General features: G+C 35.6%; 2 protein-coding genes across 3 annotated transcripts; one reads left to right on the top strand and one right to left on the bottom strand.

The window, feature by feature from the left end:
• The first annotated feature begins 3,071 nt into the window (after nucleotides 1-3,071).
• rnf215 (ring finger protein 215) lies at nucleotides 3,072-11,167 on the top strand. Its single transcript, XM_054611103.1, has 10 exons — nucleotides 3,072-3,293; nucleotides 5,151-5,306; nucleotides 5,402-5,473; nucleotides 5,705-5,790; nucleotides 6,881-6,935; nucleotides 7,055-7,159; nucleotides 8,010-8,126; nucleotides 8,526-8,669; nucleotides 8,935-9,037; nucleotides 9,839-11,167. Exons 1-10 carry the CDS (start codon nucleotides 3,072-3,074, stop codon nucleotides 9,859-9,861), a joined length of 1,083 nt encoding a protein of 360 aa, XP_054467078.1. The 3' UTR covers nucleotides 9,862-11,167.
• Nucleotides 11,168-11,261: 94 nt separating this feature from the next.
• Nucleotides 11,262-22,153, bottom strand: ascc2 (activating signal cointegrator 1 complex subunit 2). 2 transcript variants are annotated; one of them, XM_054611101.1, is made up of 19 exons: nucleotides 22,066-22,153; nucleotides 20,070-20,176; nucleotides 19,773-19,931; nucleotides 19,464-19,637; nucleotides 19,154-19,283; nucleotides 18,955-19,022; nucleotides 18,668-18,781; nucleotides 17,708-17,820; nucleotides 17,548-17,622; nucleotides 17,343-17,447; nucleotides 17,188-17,256; nucleotides 16,979-17,053; nucleotides 16,380-16,590; nucleotides 15,588-15,784; nucleotides 14,688-14,807; nucleotides 14,253-14,480; nucleotides 13,628-13,718; nucleotides 13,285-13,376; nucleotides 11,262-12,225 (listed from the first exon to the last, which is right to left on the bottom strand). In XM_054611101.1, the coding sequence occupies exons 2-19, from the start codon at nucleotides 20,151-20,153 to the stop codon at nucleotides 12,051-12,053; spliced, it is 2,280 nt and encodes a 759-aa protein (XP_054467076.1). In that variant the 5' UTR covers nucleotides 20,154-20,176; nucleotides 22,066-22,153; the 3' UTR covers nucleotides 11,262-12,050. The 2 variants fall into 2 exon arrangements, with proteins under 2 accessions (XP_054467076.1, XP_054467077.1); XM_054611102.1 differs by lacking the exon at nucleotides 20,070-20,176 and having other exon boundaries at nucleotides 22,066-22,149.
• Nucleotides 22,154-23,292: the final 1,139 nt, after the last annotated feature.

The raw sequence follows: 23,292 nt of genomic DNA, 5'->3' as shown, positions 1-23,292 counted from the left end.
TACAACTACACAGACAATAAATACACATACTATACAACTACACAGACAATATACAACTAAAGATACACATACTATACAACTACACAGACAATAAATACACATACTATACAACTACACAGACAATAAATACACATACTATACAACTACACAGACAATAAATACACATACTATACAACTACACAGACACAGACAATAAATACACATACTATACAACTACACAGACAATAAATACACATACTATACAACTACACAGACAATAAATACACATACTATACAACTACACAGACAATAAATACACATACTATACAACTACACAGACAATAAATACACATACTATACAACTACACAGACACAGACAATAAATACACATACTATACAACTACACAAATTACAAGTATTATAAATAAGCAATAAAAAAAAACAGTAGAAAAACAACAATAACTGAAATATTATATTTACAGACAGAAAAAAAACTATTTTAACTTTTTTAACTATTATTGCACAGTGTAATGTGTAATGTATTGCACATGTTTTTATTGTCATGTTATTATTGTCGCTGGTTAGGGGGTACTTGGCTGAAAAAATATTTCACAGGGGGTACATCACTGAAAAAAGGTTGAGAACCACTGCACTAGTATATGTAGTTGTACACACAAGGAGTTTAAAGATAAAATAAGATAAGATAAGATAATCCTTTATTAGTCCCGCAGCGGGGAGTATAGTGCAAAACAAGAGACATAGTAAAAGAAAAACAAGATGAAATAAAATGAAATAAAAAGCAAGTATTATAAATAAGCAATAAAAAACTGTAAAAAAAAAATCCACAATAACTGAAATATTATATGTACAGACAGAAAAAATATTACAGCTATAAATTGCACAGTGTATTTTGTATTTTATTGCCTAGGACCTAGACAATATTTCTGAAAATAACAATAGGGTATTGTGTCACTAGTGTACACTACGTTTTGATTTACTACTGTAGTAATTGATAAAATGTCCTAAAATTGTAATTGTAATAATTTTTTTATTGAGTGACTCATAATCCGAGAATTTCGCACATGCGCAAATATAGCAAGAGGTATTCTATTTATTTTTTTATTTTTTTATTCAGCAATTGAGTTGTTCCCATTAGATAAGATAAGATAAAATAAAATAATCCTTTATTAGTCCCGCAGCGGGGACGTTTACAGGATAACAGCAGCAGAGAGGATAATGTAAACAAGAAACATAAGTAAAAAAACAAGATCAGAAATAAGTATTATAAATAAGCAAATGAGCAATAAAAAACAGTAAAGAATCCACAGTAACTGAAATATTATATATACAGACAGAAACTATTATAGGTGTGGTGACATAGTTCTACATATAGGTATCTTAAACAATGTTTCTGAAAATATAAACAACAACTGGGTACTGTGTCACTATTATATAGTTCTATTTTTATTTTATTTTATTTTATTGTATAATATCTTTTATTTATTATCTTAATCTGTTTACCCTGTACTTGAGCTGCTCCCATGGGGATCAATAAAGGAATATCTATCTATATACTATGTGGGGATCTACTACTGTAGTAATTGATAAAATGTACTCAGTTTGTCATTTAAACAGATTTTCTTTATTAATGTTAGCATTAAAAGAGATTGAAGCTTTGACAGTAAAGCCCCACCTGCTGGCATCAGAAAAACAGTGAAGTTTTAGTGGCATCTAATACAATTCTGGGTTAATGCATGCCATAACACATCCTCAAGTGTTGCTGTTATTTATCATTATTCTACAATTTAACTTGCTGAATGGTAGTTGGTATTTATTCAAATAAATATATTTTAAATATATTTATTTTAAAGGAGCACCAAACACACAAAACAACAATCAAAAACATAAAACAGATTTTTATTGTACTTATTTTAAATAAAATAATAACTGCGCTCCCACCAGCTGCTGGATATTGTTATAAATCAAATCACTGGACATATACTGTACATTTTTATTCCTGTTCTATATACTGTACATTTTTATTCCTGTTCTATCTTTATTTTGTTGTATAGTATGTGTATTTATTGTCTGTGTAGTTGTATAGTATGTGTATTTATTGTCTGTGTAGTTGTATAGTATGTGTATTTATTGTCTGTGTAGTTGTATAGTATGTGTATTTATTGTCTGTGTAGTTGTATAGTATGTGTATTTATTGTCTGTGTAGATTTGCATTATTTGTCTTCTATCATTTATGGTCAAATTTGCAAATTTTTTCTTCTATCATTTAAGGTCAAATTTCCCCCATGGGGATCAATAAAGGAATATAATAATAATAAAAAAATAAAAAATAAATCAGATTTAAAGTGGAGTGGAGTGATTCATCACCAATTCAAGACAATAGACAATCTTTGGTTTTAATCCGAGAATGTCGCACATGCGCAAATACAACATATTGTACAACAATTATTTTTAATTTTTTTTTAAATTTTTATTATTCAGCAATTGAGTTGTTTCCATTATCTACTAATACTACTCTTAAATAATAATATATGTATATATTCACAGTTAAGCCAAATTTTCAAAGATACTAGACGACAAGATAGTGTCACAGTGCGCATGTGCAAAACGGAACAGGTAGAACTACAGATAGTTTGATTTCTCGATTTTAAAAGCTCACTGACACAAACTATCAGACTATAACAGTGACATTAAGTAATCCTCGTGTTAATACACATTAAACACCGCTCTCAATGTTTTAAACACCGCTCCAGCTGTATTTATAGCGGGTCTGAATGGCGGCTTTAAGTCGAAGTAGGAAGTGTGGAACGGTACTCTCTCAAATCGATACATTCGTCTTTGGTTGTAGAAACTCAACGGCTCAACGGTGAAAAAAAATAATTTTAAATTGTTATAATTTTTTTTAATGTATTTCAGTGTGAATACAGTAACAATTTCATAAAATGTTATTAATTAATTAAATAATTTGATTTATTTCTGGTAATGCGTCTGTATCTTTGCACAAGATGGTGATCACCCCGCTACTTCCGGTCCGGACCGGAAGTTGCGCGTCGTTGTTTACATTCTCAGAGGCCATGGCTTCACCGCGCTGCTGGTGCAGTTTCTGGGCCACGCTGCCGCTCGTCCTGCTGCGGGGGCCGGGGCTGCAGGTGGCGGCGGAGCAGGTCGCTCTGGTGGAGGTGTTCCTGGAGCAGAGGCCCGCTGTCAGCGCTCTGCTCCAGGGGGAGGTGGTGGAGGCCGGGAGGGGCAGCAGGAGCTCCGAGGGCCGAGAACAGCTGCAGGGAGAGCTGGTGCTGGTGGGTCGGTCAGAGGGGGGTCATGCATCACATTTATTCTCTATCATGCATGGTCACATGTGCATAAAAAATATTCTATCATGCATGGTCACATGTGCATTTATCTTCTATCATGCATGGTCAAATGTGCATTTTTTTTCAATAGAAAGGTCAAATGTGCATTTATTTTTTTCTGTCATGCATGGTCAGATTTGCACATTTATTTTCTTCTATAATGTATGGTCAAATGTGTACATCTTTTCAAATGTGCATTTATTTTCTATCATGTATGGTCAAATGTGCATTTATTTTTCTATCATTTATTTTTCTATCATTTATGGTCAAATTTGCAAAAATAAATTCTATCATGCATGGTCACATGTGCATTTATTCTTCTATCATGCATGGTCACATGTGCATTTATTTTCAATAGAAAGGTCAAATGTGCATTTATTTTCTATCATGCATGGTCAAATGTGCACATTTTTTCTTCTATCATGCATGGTCAAATGTGCATTTTTTTTCAATAGAAAGGTCAAATGTGCATTTATTTTTCTATCATTTATTTTTCTAAAAATTTTCAATTTTTTTCTATCATGCATGGTCAAATGTGCATTTATTTTCTATCATGCATGGTCAATGTGCATTTATTTTCTATAATGCATGGTCAAATGTGCATTTTTCAAATGTGCATTTATTTTCTATCATGCATGGTCAAATGTGCATTTTTTTCTATAATGCATGGTCAAATTTGCAATTTATTTTTCTATCATTTATGGTCAAATGTGCAAATTTTCATTTTTTCATTTATGGTCAAATGTGCATTTCTTTTTCTGTCATGCATGGCCAAATTTGCAAATTCTATCATGCATGGTCAAATGTGCATTTATTTTCTATCATGCATGGTCAAATGTGCATTTATTTTCTATCATGCATGGTCAAATGTGCATTTTTATTTTCTATCATGCATGGTCAAATGTGCATTTTTTCCTTCTATCATGGTCAAATTTTTTTTTCTTCTATTTATGGTCAAATTATCACATTTTTTTTTCTATCATTTATGGTCAAATTTGCAAAAAGAAATTCTATCATGCATGGTCAAATGTGCAAAGTTCTTTTTCTATCATGCATGGTCAAATGTGCATTTATTTTGTCTTCTATCATTTATGGTCAAATTTGCATTTTTTTCTATCATTTATGGTCAAATTTGCATTTTTTTTTCTATCATTTATGGTCAAATTTGCAAAAAAAAATCTTCTATCATGCATGGTCAAATGTGCAAAGTTTTTTTTCTATCATGCATGGTCAAATTTGCACATTCTTTCTTCTGGATGGTTAATAAAATGGCAATTTTTGGGTAAATAACTGCAAGATGTTATAGCACCAGGACTGCAACTATTGATTGCTGTCATTACCCTTTATTCTTTGAATTTTAGATTAATAAGGTAGTCTTAAAATGGCAAAAATGTTGCCAAAAAATTATACAAGAGCCCACATTAATGCCCTCTACTCTTCCTGACAAATAGTCAATTCACCCAAAGTTTTCAACAACGTGATATCAACCCATATGTCATTTAAATATACATATTCATCTAAAACCATTCAGAAAAAAGCGTGTATATACGACAGTCAATTTACAAAAATCATGATTTCCAGTAGGATGTAAACAGGGATGTGGGATATAATAGATTAAAAAAAATGGTGGGCAGCTTGCATACTGTTATTGTAAGGTTTGAATTTAGTTTTTGATATAATGAAGTGAATTAAGTTTTGTTTGAAATGAAGGAATAGTAAACAATTTTCCACTTGTCACTTTTTAGGAAGCCCCTTAGCAAGGCAGCTTTAATTACAAATGTTCACCTTGTTTTCCGTCCTCAGGTTCAAGAGGATGAGGAGACCCAGGTGAGCGGAGTGAAGAGAGAGGACGACACCAATGAGCAGGAGCTGTGGATCGGGGTGGTACCTTTGGAGGTGGACGACAACAAAGCCTCCACAGGAAACCAGGAGTCCTTCACTGATGCTATGGTCAATAAAGTAAGACATTCAACTTACTCTAAACCTGTTGTGAATGTTGTTCACGCTGATATGGATTTATACAACACACTTAACATGCATCCTCTTTGTTAAAGATGAAGCGAGCGTTGGTCCTCGGAGCATCTGCGCTGATCATTCTGGCTCTCAACCAAAAAACTGTCACCGAGGTAAAGCACCCCAAACTCAGTCAGCAGCTCTTTTCCTATTTTTCATTTCATCCTAATGTCTGTCCATTGGTGTGTTATTGATGTACTAATGAATTTAAACATCAGAACAAACAGAATTAAGGGCACTTTATTAAGAAGAGATTAAGGATTATATTGAATTTGGCTCGAAATATCCAGTTTGTCCAAGTCATATTAATAACCTAGTGTCTGTTTCTGTTGTTTCTGTTGCAGATGGATCTGTCTCAGGTGCTGTCCAAGCCCATCATTGTGATCCAGACGTCTGAAAATGTCACCAAGCTGATCGGAGCTCTGCTCAGGTACAGAACACATTATTATTTATTACTGCCAACGTGGAAACAGATTCTTTCACAAACACCTTTCCCTCATATTGCAGATAAAGAGCAACAGATCATTCATGCTAGTAGTCCACACTAGTAATTCAACAATAATCATTTTAAGGCAATAATTCTCCTCTAACTATGCACTGTACCTCACTACTCTTTGATTTTTGTCTGTATTAAGTTAAGTGTTTTTAACTTATTCTTCGATCTGATATTTCCTGCTTGAAATTATATATATTGAACATTGTTAATTTTGTGTGGCTAGCTACTTGTGTTAACACAGCGTCGATCTGTCATGATGAAAAGATTTGGTTAAATAAATTAAACATGTTTTTTGTAGGAAGATATATTTATTAACATATATATAAAACATATATAATGTATATATATATTTATAATATATTATAATATAATATTTATTTGTGGCATAAGAATACATAAATATAATATACATTTATTTTATGTATATATATGTGTGGGTGTATTTTGTAGGAAGATGTATTTACATACATGTAATATTTTCAATATAATATAAACATATTTATATAATATTTATTTATCATATATAGTGTGTATGTTTATATGTGTACATATACATGTGTAAACATAAATATAAATTCACAGAATCTATGTTTTATATATTTATATATATACAGTACCAGTCAAAAGTTTGGACACACCTTCTCATTCATTGTTTTTTCTTTATTTTTTTTATTTTTTTCTACATTGTAGATTAATATTGAAGACATCCAAACTATGAAGGAACACATATGGAATTATGTGGTAAACAAACAAATGCTCAACAAACCAGAATATGTTTTATATTTTAGATTCTTCAAAGTAGTTGAATGAGAAGGTGTGTCCAAACTTTTGACTGGTGCTGTATATATATATAAGAACATTGTTAAACAAAAAGCCAAAATCATGTAATCCATTACACAAGCTTTCATACATGAATAATCATAGATAGAAAACATATAAACTCTTGTCATTAATCTGGTTATTATGTGTAAATGTAGTGATGGAGAATCTCTATTTGCACTAAATGTCGGTTCTCTCTCTACAGGGGTCTTCAAGCGACAGCAAAGATCACATACAAGACGATCCTGCAGGACAACCTGGTGAGCTCCTCAGTGTATCCGCTGACAGTGCGTTTCTCAGTTGTTAGCACCCTCCATAGTGAGTGAACAGATGACAGGCTGAGCTGACAGTGAGCGCATGCTGCTGTGTGTTCGGGCAGGGAGCCACGCTCACGCTGTGGTCCAGCTGCGGGAGGTCGAGAGGAGGCCGCTACGGAGAGTGGCAGGGGGTCATCTGCACGGGAGAGACCAGCTCTCAGGTCCAGGTAGGGGTCTGAGTACTACTCCTGTTCTCTCTAAAGAATCCCTTAAACTGTAATCATATCAAATTGTATCATTATTATAGTTAAACTATGTGTTTATTTTGAATATTATAGAAAAAAATATATGGTTTGATATACAATATTACAACAATCAAGATATAAATCACATTGTAGAAATACTATTTTCAGTCTAAATTTAGTTTAAATGTATAACTAAGTCTGGTGCTTAAGCAGCCGCTCATTTGCATTTTTACTTAATTATTGCTGCCAAAATTAAAAAATATGGTCAAAATAATAAACATGATTATTTTGATCCAAATAAAAAATAACGACAAAGCATTTGTATTATACTTTCACATTTAAATAAACAGAGCATCACTTGCACGTCCATGTTGTTCTACATTCCTGATGATGTACAAACTTCTGCATAAAATGAAGACCGGTCCTTAATCACAGTGCCTCTCCTAAAAGCAACATAAAATGCTACCCATACTTTTTACCCAAAGTTAAATGATCAGAACACTCTATTCACTTTCACTTTTTTATCTTTTAGTTCTGTTAATTGTAATATTTGCATCAAAATAAGACTTAAAACAAGGTTCCTCCTCACCTGAATCAGTGCATTTTCCTATTGCTCGTGTACAACAGAGAGCAGACGAGCGATATACAGTACAATAATCTTCTACTCTGGCTGCTTCTGTAGGGTGCACACACAGCGCACTTGATTTGATACGCAGCTAAGTTTTATTGAGCAGAGTATGCATTTTAAACGCCAATATAGCAGTGGATCATGATATGTTGGATGAACAGTAAAGATAGTAAAATACTGTTGCTCTTACCTGTGAATCTGTAGAAGTACCTGCAGCAGCTGTGGGACACTGTCCTCCTGGTGGCTCTGATCCTCAGCACCGGAGTCATTGTTCAGGCTCGCTGGCAGAACCAGGACCATCAGCGGAACGACGACCTGGAGGTAAACTCTGTCTTTACTGATGTCTCTAATATGTCTCATATATTTAGATTTAATTCCCCCATAAATAGGTTTTCTCACTCAGTCCAGCAACATACACAGTGGTGGAATGTTTTTACTCCACTGAATTTATTACAAACTTTAGTTACTTTGCAAATTCAGTTTATTAATGAAATGGAATCAACAAATATATTATTTTATTTGTTAAGATAGGACTTTATTGATCCTGGGAGAATTCATGTGGACACAATCTTAGGTTGAAAGTAAACAAGATCATCAAGTGTAACAGAAAATAAATATAGTAAATATTGCACTCAGATCGTATATTCTGTACTGTAAAACCTCTCCTGTCCCAATTTTAATAACATGTTATGTGAAGTTCTGCTGTGTTGTGTTCTTCAGCTCTTTCCTAAACAGGACGTCCTGAAGAGAATGTTGTCTCTGAAGACCAAAACGTATCGTCAGCCCAAACCGTGGTGTGACCCGTCCCAGCCGGTGGAGGCGGACAACTGTGCAGTCTGTCTGGAGCCGTTCAACAACAACCAGGTCAGACAACACTCCCACATACATCCGCTCTCTGAGTTACACTTGGCTGTATAGATTCCCTGGTTGAATCCCGTCAGGCAAGTGGAGAAGTGGTAATACCGTTTGAAAATACACATTTAGATCCTGCCAGAAGTTTGGTTTCTCTGGTCCCTTCTTTCGTCATATTTTAAGATTTTGAAACAGTTACTGACGGTCTTTGTGCAGGAGAGTTGATTCTGCAGTGAAATGATATCAGCTGTTGGTGTGTCTGGTGTTGTTGTCTCAGTGTCTACGGGTGCTGCCGTGTCTTCATGAGTATCACAGAGACTGTGTCGACCCCTGGCTGCTGCTGCATCACACCTGTCCTCTGTGCAAACGCAGCATCCTCGGTGAGTTCGGTTTTACTGATGCACACAAACAACGATTTGAATATCGATAGTTGTGACAGCTCTGCCACTCATTAGGCCTGGCAAAGAGAAGAACATCAATGAAGAAGTGTTATTTCATCGACTGTGCCGCATCAGTGAGGTTCTCCAACAGCACCAGAGCAGATGTCATTACACGTGGCTGCTACGCACGGCTGTGGCTATTTAAAGAGTCCACACCCCTAATTCATAGCATGTTATGACTTTTTCTTTACATTTTTATTATTATGATTATTACTTTTTTATTATTTGTTATGACATACTATACAGTGATATTTTTAAGAATGTATTACCACATACTATTGTAAGACTTTCTCGATATTTGTAATGGCACTTTATTTTTTACTTTTTTGTGAAAAACATGACAAAAAAGTCATAATATAGTATGTCGTGAAAAATATGAAAAAAAGTAATAATATAGTTTGTCGTGAAAAAATATCACAAAAAAGTCATAATATAGTTTGTCGTGGAAATTTCATTCAAAAAAGTCATAATATAGTATGTCGTGAAACGTGACAAAAAAGTCATAATATAGTATGTCGTGAAAAATGTGACAAAAAAGTCATAATATAAATTCATAGCATATGTATAGTATAATGTGAAAAATTAAAAAAGTTATAGTAAGACTCACAAGAAAGTATTTTCTAGTATTACATTAGAAAAAGTTATATACATTTTGTTGCTGATTTATAACTCTTTGGATCATCAGGAATTTCATTGTTTCAGCTCTACATTCAAACGTCTTTCTTCTTCAAATCTCTCCAGGAAGCGTCCGCAGAGACAGTTAACGTTCGCCTCCGACTCCTCCAGCTCTGGGATTCAACTCTCGTCCCTCGCTCAGTGACCTATGACCTTTTTATGACCTCGCCGCTTCCTCCTATCAGCAAACGGGACAAGGAAACAAATATAAACTCATCTCAGCAGCCGGTCGGCCATCAGATTCTGACATCTGACTTCTGACCTTCCGGGGTTGGATGCAGCAAATCTCACAGACACACAGTCGTAGCGTGAACACAATACTGTGAAGTACTGGTACTGGTACTGTTGTGTGTAAACAGTACTTCTTCCTGGGATCATGTTACTGTACACTTTTAATTTAAATATTTTCTTTTCATGTGTGATTTACAGCAGTGAGGACGTGACTCATGAGGGTGTTTGTGCTCAATGTGACTTCACACAAACAGCAGAGAAAGTCAATTTTTTACTCCCGAGTCAAATGTTCCTGCATGAACATTCAAAGCTTTATGGTTTAACGAGGGACGTATTGATCTCCTGGTCTGTCTCAATGTCACTTTAGGTACAAATGATGTCAATAACCAACTTAATAACAGAGTTAAAACGTGATTTTATCTCCTGTCCAAACTCATAGTTTGCTATTTAATGCTAGTTGTTGAGGTTCTGTAGTTGTAAATGTGCTACAGCTGGTAGCAGATGTGGAAAAAGTGTTTGCACTTGTCCTTTATATGCCTTATATGACTAAACATTAGAGTGAAAGAAACTACAAACTCATCTTAATTATACTTTTAGCTGTGTATGTTACAGTAGCTTAATTTGTTGCAGTTTTAAACTTTTATTGATAGAGATGTCAAACATTTTCCAGAGATTCTTTTTGATTACATTTATCTGTACTTATCTAGATTTCCTTTTAGAAGGTGTGTGTGGAAAAGTCAGAAACAGTTATGCTCTTATAGTCAAACAGATAAGAATTGTCCCAACAGAAGTTCATCTCATACATCATTTGATAAAACATGTCTTCTTCTGACGTACGGCTAAACAGGTAATCCCCTAATCGATTACATTTTGCACTTGAACACAACATCTTGAATCTGGTGCAGTGACATTTGTGCTTCAAATTAATGTGCAGACATGAGTGATATTAATCTTCTAATTTAACGTTTGGCAAGAAAGCAAATTTGACTTAAAATAGAAAAATCAAACTGTATTTTTACATACAGTTAAACATTTTTTTATTAATGTATTAATTATTATGATTGATGTAAATTGGACATTTTTAACCCCTAACTGTGCAGCCGTACTCTGAAGCATCTCTTAACGTCTCAAACACATCGTACTGTGAAAGGAAACCACTCAAAACTCGAAGGATGTCAAAAACATAGTGTTATTGTATTTATTTTATATATTCTCTTTTATTTTTGCAACGTCAACTCCAAAAAGCAATTACATGTGCTTTTGTTTTTTTTGGGTTTGTTACAAAATGCTCTGATAGATCTGTTCTCTTCATAGAAAATAGTCTGTGCATGGCAACATGTCGGAGGTCGTGAGGCGCCTCCGTTCAGCACGAGCTTCCAAACACAGCAGCGTCGTTGGGAGTTTGATTTGACTGGACGACAGCGGTGGATGACGGCGCATTGCACTTGAACGTTACATGCAGGCGGCGGCTTTCACACGAGCTACTCATTCAGGATGAGTAGAGAGAGAAAAGACTGACGATGTCCAGGCTTGATCACCGGGTCAGATAGTTGTTCTTCCAGCTACAGAAGGAACCAACAGTCTCTGCCAAAAACCCTGCTTCCTTTTTATTCCTATGTTGTCTATTTGATGATGATGTCAATAAACTGATTTGTTACTTGGCAAAAAATAAAATATCTTATTCTTTGTCCTCACTCTCAGGACTTTGTTTTGTTTTTTTAATGAGCTATAAAAAGAAAAATCTTAACGTCCTCTAGGCTCGATCACTAAAAGCAGATGTTTTAGAGTCTCAAAAAATGGCAAGATGCTTTGTTACATCCGATGTCAAAAGCCCGACCTTCAAGTCTGTCAACTAAAGCAAAGTTTCACCAACAACTCAAAACCTTCTGTGCCTTTTCCTTCGAGCAAAGACGGTGACGCGGGGGGACAAATACGGACATCGAATTCAAACCAGAGTCCCAGTTCTGTCCCTTCACTGACTCACTCCTCAGCCGACTTCACGCCATCCGTCTGTTTTTTGTTTTGGAGCAGCGGGCCGTCACGCCGGTCACGAGGGGATCATGCCTTTGTTCCTCTTGCGGTCGGACATGTTGCGGCGGTTGTGGTTCGCCCCGCGGCTCTTGTTGGCCTCCTTCTTGCGTCGGTCCAGGAATGTGTCCAGGTTTTGTCCTTGGCCTTTGGGCTGACCCACCACGTTACTGGGACGCGGCTCCGGGCGGAAGCTGAGAAGAAGAGAGATGAGAGAGGATGAAGGGAAGGAGCCACAAGGTGAACCGACATCCTGTGACACTTCTTCAAGTCATAGAATAGGATGTCAGGAAAAATGTGATTTAAAAAAAGTCATACTACAATATGACTGTTTTGTCACATTTTTCAAGACACTGTAATATGACTTTTTTTTGGACATACTAAACTATGGCTTTTTTGTCACATTTTTCACAACATACTATATATACTATAAGTTTCAAGACATACTGTACTATGACTTTGTCACATTTTTTACGACATACTATACTATGATTGTTTTGTCACTTTTTTTTTTACAAACTTCTATACTATGACTGTTTTGTCACATTTTTCAAGTCATAGCATAGTATGTCATGAAAAATGTGATTAAAAAAGTCATACTACAATATGACGATTTGGTCAAACATACTATACTATGACTGTTTTGAGATACTATGACTTTTCATGACATACTATACAACAATTTTTTACTGACTTTTTTTATATCATACTAAATTACTAAATGTTTTATGAACTGCTATAGTGTAATGAGTTTTTATGATACACAATACATCTATATTTTTCACGAGATATTAGACTCTGACGTACTATGCTTTGTTTCTTATGACATTTATTACATACTAGAAAGTGTCTTTTTTTAATGACATACTACACTATGATTTCATTAGTTTTCATGACATGCCATACTATGGATTTTTTTAATGCATACATGTTTTTTTCATGAAAAACTATTATGACTTTTTGATGACTTTTAATGGCATAGAATGACATGATAAATAGACTATGATATCCGATAATGATGTCAAAGAAACATCTTAATAATAAACTGATCTTTTTAATCGGCTATATAAAGAAATTCATTTGGGCCAAAGAGCTGCATGTTCTCAGGCTCAAACACTGAAAGCACATGTTCAGAGTTTCATACATGTCAAGCTGCTCTGCAACTTATACATTTTTCTCGTGAAGAAACTTGTCGGATGGAAACCCAGCTGGAAAGAATGAGAGTTCAAAAAGTGAGTTTCGACACTTCTTACCCTTTCCTTTGATGCATGGAAGCTCTTCTAGCCTCAGCTCTCTCTCTCAGCAGAGCCGGGTCCTGAACAAACTGGTCCCTGTTCACATTGTTCTGAAACACAATGGATTCACATGTTAACACATGAAAGAGAAACATATGTAGCTTAAACATTTCATTTAAATAGACTACATGAACTTGAAGGATTACAAAGCAGGCTGAAATGTATGTACACCAAATGATTTAGCTTCAACTGGCAAACATGGAGTAAACTGCAGCACTGATTAAAAAAATAAAGTTAACATTTTGCTTTAAGATGTTTTTTTCTGCGTAATGTCGTTCCCTTTATGAAATGCTTTCAGTACCTGTAGCATCTCTTCCTCCTCTTCATCTTCACCCTCCTCCTCCAATTCGGGTTTGTTTCCTTTTCTCAGTATCTGTGGAACCGTGAAAGGCCTGCAGACAAAACAGAAACACAAAGTGAAAATGAAAAGAAGTACTCTGAATAATTTGCATCCACCACAAGAAAAACATATTTCCTTTCGCAATTAAAAATGTGCTTTTCAAATTCTACTTCAGTCTGTCTCGACTTCATAATGAACACAGATACAAGTCTGACCCCCTCTAACCACCTTTTCTGTATATGTGTGTAGACATCCATTAGGAACCCTAGTTTTCTGTATTAATAAAGTAGACCTACTTTATTTGAACTGGAAAATGGGAAGTTACTCTAGTTCATTATAATACAGTAATTATTATCATTAGCAAATTTCCTTTTTGCGAAATAATTAGTGATCCGCTTGGCATAAATTTGTATTATTTGCAAATAAATATATTTAATGAAACAATATCTAAAAGCCTTATTCTTTGTTTTTTCTTTTGATTTACCGAATATGATTTTACAGGGCGAACATTTCCAAAAAGGCTTTTGTAGGTGTTAATAAAAAAATGGTTATAATAATTGTTGTAAAGGGGGTGTCTGTGATTTACCTCCTGCTCAGTAAACTGTCTCCATCCAGGTCGTTGGCTCCCACTTGGCTCATGTCGTACGTGTCGTCGTACTCGTCGTCGTAGTCGTCGTCCAGGCCGAGGCCTTCTGCCCGATCACCGGGTTCAATGACCACCTCGTCCACCACCGTCTCGTAGGCCTGGTATCGAGCTTTCTGCTCCGCTATGTGCTGCTTGTCGTTCAGCATCTCTCGAGCGCCCTCACCTTTCCTGCAAGAGTCAGAAAAACGCGACAAGATTAGACCTGACCTCAGACAATCCCACCTGTGATTCACTGTATTTAAATACAAGACATCTGAACGTTCTTCTTGGCTTCGATTATAAAGTTTGAGCAGGATTTTATAAGCACATGAATCAAGTTTATAAAAGTAGTCCTGTTCTTTGTTTTTTTTTTTAAATCCTCCTTTGTGATCTTACCTCCTGCCCTTCCAGATTCGAGACATGTCCACCTGGTCTCTGCGGAAAACGTCAAACTCGTCGTCGTCAAACACGTTGGATCTGACGTTCAGAACTTCTGGAAGCTCCTCCTTCACCGGCCTGAGGGGACAGAAGAAGAAAAGGGTCAAAGAGGGTTTATTCACCCTTAACTTCAGTGTTATCCACTCCTTTCATACCACAGATGATCTGCACAACACATTTTGATGATTTGCATAGTAGGGCTGTAACGAAAACGTTTTTTTTTGTGCCGTTGGATTTCTGTTGGACAGCCCTGTTTATAGAAATGATATTAGTGTAACCTTATCTTCATTTGCAACTCTGCAGAAATACTGGGTTTAAACAGAATGAATAGATATGCAAAACAAAACAAAAAAGCAGCCCAGCATTCAAATGTTGATTTAGAATTCAAATGTCAACGTCATGCATGAAGCTTCAAACTATTTTGTACAGCCCTATTATTAAGTACAGTCTAAACTATTAACATGTGACTAGAATAACCGCCTGGCAGATGAATCCCTCCTCATATCAGTCAGGTTTCAGTTTACATCCATGTCTGTCCAAACTGTCATCATTTTATAATTTTATCCTATTAGACAATTGTGTAAAATTCTCATAATTAGCATATGAATGTGTTAGTTACAGCCAGAAATGTGTTTTGTGAGGCAACAGTGACCTTTGACATCCAAAATCTAGAGCCAAAATGGACGTTTGTACCAAATTTGAAATTAAAGAAACATAAACGATTGCCGTCTTTTGGAAAACAAGCTGTTCTTTCTTTATGAGAATCTCAACAGCATGATCCACACGGCAGAAAATAAATAGTAACATTATATGTAAAGACCATCGTCCAGTGTGCGTGTGTGTGTGTGTGTGTGTGACCTTGGCATGGCCCGGTCCATTTGGTCCAGGTTGGGGGCCAGCCGGTCCTCCAGGATGTTGTTGATGACCAGCTCAGAGTTGTAGCTGTACTGATGCAGGCATGCCAGCAGGAAGCCTTCTCCCAAATCAGGCAGCAGGTCCTTGATACACGTCAGCAGAGACTCCAGCTCCGCCTCGCTCACCGCACAGCCAGCACCCTGAGGACACACAGACGACACCCACAATAAAGAAATGATAGCTGAAAATTATGGATATTTATTTCTGCAGGAATCTGGACTGTAATGCACTGAATCTCCACTATTACTTTTACTGTTTAAATCCTTAATTTACATATTTAATGCCTTGACAAAATAGCCAGACCAATATACCAATGCTGAAACTGGTCCCATTAGTTTTATTCCTTTAGTCATTATTTCTAAACTTATTATTAAATTCATAACATGCACCTTCTGTCTAAAAGACTCACATATCTAATCTGAGTTTAATAATGTTTAATAGTGTGTTTGGTATTGAATCTTACCTTTAAGGTTTTTAATTTTTTTGTTGTGTTTTAGATTTGTTGTCAGCAAACAGTTTGTTTGATTTAGTTTCGTTTAATGCCATTTATGTAAAGGTTTTTGTTGTTGTTTGGTGCTTCCCTCTTTTTCCATTAGTATTAACATTTTTAAAAACAACAATTACAGCTATTTAAAAAAAAAAAAAAAGGGGGTTTCAGCGTCTCAATTGTGAGGATTTGATGCTTTGTTTTTTCATACAGGATAGTAATTAGTTATAATAAATAAGAGAACTCACATCCAACATGGCCTCTGCTCCCCTCAGACTCTCTCCTCCTTCTGGCTCACGAGCGTCCTGAGGTTTAAAGCCAGATGAGGAGGCGGAGGAGGCAGCAGCAGCACCACCCGCTGCTCCCTGATGCTGAATCTGGCTGTGTGGTCTCCGTCGGCCCACACTGTCCCAGGCGCTCGCCACTCCCTGGAGCAGGTAGGACGTCCTGGTCTCATCACTGAGGGGAGCAGGCGGTTAAGGACATTAAACACCTAATACTACAGACATTATAGTCTGCTACTGACAGTAAAAGTCTTAGATCTTTATCATTTAAACAAGTTAAAGTAATGATTTATTTGTTTAATAAAAAAAGTTTCCTCTCTGGGAAAAAAAACATGGCTCTTTATTCAGTTTAGCTTTCTCTAAAGAAATACTGAAGGCAGAAGAAAAAGGTCGCTGGGTCCTAATTTGCTGCTCCAAAATCCTAAAAAGACCAACTATTGTTGCATGTTCGTCTATTTAGGACAATTGTTTTACTTCAAAATGTGCGTGTCAGACGCTTTCAGTGCGTTTGGGCCATAAAGTGTGTTCACAGAAAGTTACTGCTTTAAGCTGGATAAGGATACATGACAGGTAGAGCCTGCTGCAGGAGGCTGATGTCGTCTGCGATGGGGAACTGCTCATCATAGTCTGACAAGAACCTGAGAGGGAAAAAACACAAACACACAAACCTCTTCATACACTTGCACTTAAAAAGAAAGAAACACTTCTGAGATTTTAAGCCCCGCCCCCCAGAGCCTCAGAGATGACCCCTGATCTCAAGCAGTAACTTTACCTTTTCTCGGGTAAAAAAGCCGTAAAATGTTGTAGGAGCTCCTCTGCAAAAGTATGTATGTTTTCTCCCCTGCAAGGCAACAAAATCAATCAATATTACTTTGCGTGTGTGTAATGACTCTGCTAAAATGCACGTTGAGCGTTTGGACGTCTCACCCCTCCAGGATCGGCTGTAGGCAGGTGTGGTGCAGCAGCAGGTGAGCCATCTCCACGATCTTACGACAGGAGTGGGACAACCTCTTCCACAAGTCCTCCTGAAGACTAGAGGAGGGTTTGGGAGGTTATCATTCAATAAGGTATTCATCAAATGTGTCTCAATCTTTTGTCCTTTTTTAACATATTAAATTAATCAGAAACTCACCCTTTATCGTCAAAGTTTCTCTTCCTCACCGCCTTCTCGAGGTCAGGCACAGCGGTCTCATAAAACGAGGTCAGTCTGCCAGGAGACAAAAAGAAAATCATCACGAGAAGCTTTTGCCAAAGTGTTCCTGCGATACTTTCAGTTTACTTCATCTGTGTACCTGCTGAGGAAACCATGGGAGTGGAAGCTGGAGCAGGCGACAGGGTAGATGTCCAGGAAGGCATGGATGGTGGTGGTGGAGTCGCACAGGTACAGAATAAGATCTACAAGATCCTAGGACGGAAAAGAAGACGCATATATTATTAAGTAAATATATTATGAAGCAGTGGGTCGTATTCCAGATAAAAAGTGGTTAAAACACAGTTAGTAAACCAGATCCAAATATCACAGTCCAGTTTTCCTAAACTTTAACTTAAAACCTTTTTAGCACAAGTTAAAATAAAAAGTTAAATGTCTTTTCTGTCCAAAATACTGAAAATATTCACTTTACTGTGGTGAGAAAAACAAACAAGAAAAGCATCAAATGTTTTGCATTTTTTGCTTAAAATATTAACTGATTATCAAAATAGCTCCTGATTAATTATACAACTTGTCTCTGCAGCGTGACACTCGATCTGTTACCGTCATGATTAGTGTGTGGCAGTGAAATATTTGTATTTTTTCACATGCACAATAAACAATTTCTGATTTGCCGAAATGCCAATGTGTGAATGGACATTTCTGCTCATCTTTTAGTCATTTTTAGCGGCAGATGAAATATAATCTGTCACCAACACAAAACACCCACAAACAACAATATTAATTTCGATTATGAATTGAATATAAGACATTCTGTTTTAGAGACAATATTTCTAAAGAAGAATGGAATAACAATCCTTGAAGTAATGCTCACCTTTTAATTTCTTACATAGCAAAACATATAATCAGCCAACATTATAAAGGAAAGCCTGATTTTTTTGTTTAATGACGCTTAAAGCAGAAAGTCCTCCTCAACATTTTGTAAAAATAAGGTCTAAAGACGTTTCATCAATCAAGTTTAATCTGAGTAATCAGAAGACAGCCTGTTTGGTTAAGCAGAGCATGGTGTTTATGTTTCTAGATGTGTGTGTGTTTGTCTGACCTGCTGGCTCATGGTCATGGCAGTGGGCTGTTTGTGTGCGTTCAGCTTCAGCGGCTCCATGGCGGTGGCTCCCTCACAGTAGAGACCACACTTTTCCAGGATGGTGTCGAACACCTGAAAGAGGACGGAGAAGAATATGAGAGAGAAGGAAGATTAATCTATAATCTCACCAAAAGACATTTACCTTAAACAATATATCATCTTTGTGTCTTTAAATCACTTTTTGGAAAACCTAAATAAACCAAAACATCTTTTTTCAGTCTTACGCTTTTTAAATATGCTCTTACCTGTAACACAGTGGGAACCGTCTCATCCAAGTCGACGTAGTAAGACGGCTGCTGGGTAAAGATGTTCTCTAAAAAAAAAAGGACATTAATATGAAAGTTAACAAAAGGGTGACGACACAGGTTAAAAACAACTTATTTTAGTTTTAAAATATTCCATTTTCGTCATCGAAATACTGTATAAGGATTGAGATCAGCTCACCTATCATCTTGTGCAGCAGCTGGCTGTTGCCCTTTCCAAAGAGCACACAGAGATCCAGGATTTTGGGAATGTCAAACAGGAAGTTCTCATAGATGATTTCTCCAAACACAGCCGGGTTGAGGAAGTTCTCCTGTGGAAGACGAACACAAAGCAACAGGTTCAACAGTATGTCACGGCTGTGTACTTAGGAGTGGCATTGACAAATACTATACCTATTTGACTGTACTGTTCAAACTATAACTGGTATTTCTGGTGATTAGTAGCTCATGATTCCCTCTCTAGAGTTCATTTTTTTGGGTGCTGCTCCTACCTTGGACTCTTTGTGTGTGGCCATCCGGAGGAAGGTCAAGAAGACGGCCCTGTGGACGGAGCGCTGCATGTCGACCACCGCCGGGGAGGAGGGCAGGGTGGCGAGGTCGAGGCCGCGAGGAGCGTGGTGCAGGTACGAGTCTAGGCACTTCTGCAGAGACTCATCAAACACCACCTGGTGGAGGAAACAGACCGAGGCAGAGAAGGAAAGAGAAAAATGAATCTTAATCTACAGTGTGTTTTCATTTATTTACATTTTTCTTGCAGCCATACACCTTGGTGGCTCAGAGAGATGTTTTCAGTCTCTCACCTGACACCAGAACTTGTCGTGGGGCAGTGCAAGCAGCCACTCCAGGTCCTCCGTGATGAATTTGGCATGTTCCAGAAACTCCTCCGCCTCAGCGGGAGAGCCATCTTCTGGTGGGGATTTGTAAGGCACAAAACAACGCTCCTCCTTCCTGTCCGGGTGCTGAGGAGGAACAGAAACGTCAGGGTATGACTCTCATAAAACTGGTCTTTGTGTGAGGCAGTGTCTAGGGATTCCTGGAGAGCCACAGACTGCTGTTTGAGAGCATTTCTGTGTAAAAAGTGAGGTGATATGACTCACCAGAGCAGGCAGTGTTTGCTCTTTGCCCAGCGGGCCCGGCTCCGTCACCTGCTGCTCATCCAGTGGCACTCGGGCACAGGCCATGGCTTCTCCCTCTCTAGTTTCTTCTACCAAATCATACAAATATAAACAAATACATTTTTGCTTTGTATATTTGTCGTTTCAGCGTACTAGTAGGTGTTTAAAGAACCTGGTAAATCTAAGCTTAGTTTTCAAGATTGCTTTATAGCAATATTTAGCATACTTTTTCAATGAAACATGACAATGTTTCCAATATTTTGATTTCATTCCCCCATAACAACAACATACACAGTGGTGGAATGTTGCTTTGTACATTTAATAAAGTACTATACTTAAGTACAAAGATATACTCACATACCCAAACATTTTATACCACTGTGCATATTGTACATACTGACCTATAGAGTATTCATAATAATACCACTGTCTATACTGTATATATCAGATATATTGTATATAAACTGTATTCATATCATCCTCCAGCTGTTAAATCTGAATATAATGTCTACTGTAAGGTTTTTTTTTAAGTACACTCTGCACTACATATGTAATACTTGTACTTATCATGTGTATACATTCCATACTGTAAGTTATACATCTCAGCACCTGCATACACATACTGTATTAAGATAAGATAAGATAAGATAATCCTTTATTAGTCCCGCAGCGGGGAAATTTACAGGATTACAGCAGCATAGAGGATAGTGCAAACAAGAGACATAGTAAAAAAACAAGATCAAAAATAAGTATTATAAATAAGCAAATGAGCAATAAAAAAACCCCAGTAAAAAACAGTAAAGAATCGACAGTAACTTAAATATTACATATACAGACAGAAACTATTATAACTATTGTATTGCACAGTGTATTTGTATTGCAGAGGTTTTTAGTGTCATTGTATTCTGCACTGTTAGTACTCTCTATACTGCACGATTAGTGTATTTATACCCCTTATTGTTACACATACTGTATATTTATAGTGTATTTATACCCCTTATTGTTACACATACTGTATATTTATAGTGTATTTATACCTCTTACTGTTACACATACTGTATATTTCTAGTGTATTTATACCCCTTATTGTTACACATACTGTATATTTCTAGTGTATATTTTAATGTTACACATATTGTATATTTCTAGTGTATTTATACCTCTTAATGTTACACATATTGTATATTTATAGTGTATTTATACCCTTAATGTTACACATACTGTATATTTATAGTGTATTTATACCTCTTATTGTTACACATACTGTATATTTATAGTGTATTTATACTCTTATTGTTACACATACTGTATATTTATACCCTTAATGTTACACATACTGTATATTTATAGTGTATTTATACTCTTATTGTTACATACTGTATATTTATAGTGTATTTATACCTCTTATTGTTACACATACTGTATATTTATAGTGTATTTATACTCTTAATGTTACACATACTGTATATTTATAGTGTATTTATACTCTTAATGTTACACATACTTATATATTTATAGTGTATTTATACTGTATTTATACCTCTTAATGTTACACATACTGTATATTTATAGTGTATTTATACCCTTAATGTTACACATACTGTATATTTATAGTGTATTTATACCCTTAATGTTACACATACTGTATATTTATAGTGTATTTATACCTCTTAATGTTACACATACTGTATATTTATAGTGTATTTATACCTCTTAATGTTACACATACTGTATATTTATAGTGTATTTCTCTGTAAAGACAACACATTGAATACAAACAGCCTCTCTTCATGAGTTAGCATAGTTAGCTTAGCCAGCTAGCCACAGCACGCAAAATGAATGGAGGAGAAGCTAATGCTAATGCTAACGTTAACGCTAACGTGGCTAACCGGCCGGCGACTCGTGTAATAATCGTGACGTCACATTATATTATTATTATTATTATTATTATTATTTAGATGTAGATGGAGCTGTTCACCTGTTGATGAGGCTCTCGTAGGACTCCTTCAGGCCATCCCGTCTCAGTTCTGGTCGCCGCCGTCAACAGTTTCGGTTCCGTATGTTTTTATAATCACCTGTGTTGGACCCCGGAAGTGACGTAGATGATTTATTTCTTCTTCGACGTTTTTTTGTGGGGGGTTTACGTTCGAGTGGCTTTACTGCCCCCTGGTGGGCACCAGACTGAAGCGCATATGCGTGGTTCAGGTCTCTTGAATAATGACAGACATGAACTGTAAAAAAAAAAAAAAATATATATATATAAAAAAAAAATATGTATATATATATTATATTTTTTTTATATATTTTTTTATATATATATATATTTTTATATTATATATATATTTTTATATATATATATATATATAAAAGAAATATATATATATTTATTGTTTTATATATATATTTTATTTTTTTTATATATATTTTTTTAAATTATATATATATTTATTTTTTATATATATATAACAAAATTTTTACATATATATATATATATATATATATAAAAATATATATATATATAATAAAAGAAATATATAAAAATATATATAAAAAAAAAATATATATATATATAAAAAAACCGTTGAAAAAAAAACTATATATATATATATTATATCCATATATTCTTTTATATAGATTTTTTTTGTATTTTTATATATATATATATATATATACACCCAGGAATGAAATGAATGAAATATATATATATATATATATATATATAAAAAATATGTTGCCATGTTTGGGTTTGTCTGTCATGAAATGTATTTTATTTTATTGCATTTATCCATTCCCTGAAACATAAGCAATCCAACATGTAAATATCTCATACTTCAAAATGTACCTAAATACAGCAAATGTACTAAACTTTGTATATGTGTATTGTATTTTTCCACTCCTGAATACTGAGTATTCCTTATTCTACTACTTGGTACCTCTACTCTGCTACATTTCAGAGGTAAATGTTGTACTTTCGTTTATTTGATCACTTACCCAGGAATGAAATGTTATCTTTGAACCCTCAAATATTAAGTATATCCTTTCCTGTGTTTAAAAGTTTGTAACTTTCAATTATTTAAAGGCAACATACAATAAATTCTACAGTTGTCCATTCATTTCCACTAAAGCAAAAAAGATGGGCTGATAAAAAAATACAATCCCAGGAACGTTTGAGGAGCCGATCCATGGAAACTGGTTATAAACAAGT

Source organism: Anoplopoma fimbria, chromosome 13 (genome assembly GCF_027596085.1).
Source record: "Anoplopoma fimbria isolate UVic2021 breed Golden Eagle Sablefish chromosome 13, Afim_UVic_2022, whole genome shotgun sequence".
NCBI classification, from domain to species: domain Eukaryota; kingdom Metazoa; phylum Chordata; class Actinopteri; order Perciformes; family Anoplopomatidae; genus Anoplopoma; species Anoplopoma fimbria.
Note: the sequence above shows the minus strand (reverse complement) of the source record. Positions and strands in the feature narration are given on the sequence as shown.

What these genes read in the sequence shown, in the direction of transcription:
- ascc2 (XM_054611101.1), bottom strand. Translation starts at nt 20,153, where the DNA reads ATGGCCTGTGCCCGAGTGCCACTGGATGAGCAGCAGGTGACGGAGCCG. An exon ending in CTACAGCCGATCCTGGAGGG is followed by an intron (nt 17,257 to 17,342) that starts GTGAGACGTCCA and finishes GTTGCCTTGCAG; the next exon opens with GGGAGAAAACATACATACTT. An exon ending in CAGCAGGCTCTACCTGTCAT is followed by an intron (nt 16,591 to 16,978) that starts GTATCCTTATCC and finishes TGCTCCCCTCAG; the next exon opens with TGATGAGACCAGGACGTCCT.
- rnf215 (XM_054611103.1), top strand. Translation starts at nt 3,072, where the DNA reads ATGGCTTCACCGCGCTGCTGGTGCAGTTTCTGGGCCACGCTGCCGCTC. An exon ending in TGCAGGGAGAGCTGGTGCTG is followed by an intron (nt 3,294 to 5,150) that starts GTGGGTCGGTCA and finishes TTCCGTCCTCAG; the next exon opens with GTTCAAGAGGATGAGGAGAC. An exon ending in CTGATCGGAGCTCTGCTCAG is followed by an intron (nt 5,791 to 6,880) that starts GTACAGAACACA and finishes CTCTCTCTACAG; the next exon opens with GGGTCTTCAAGCGACAGCAA.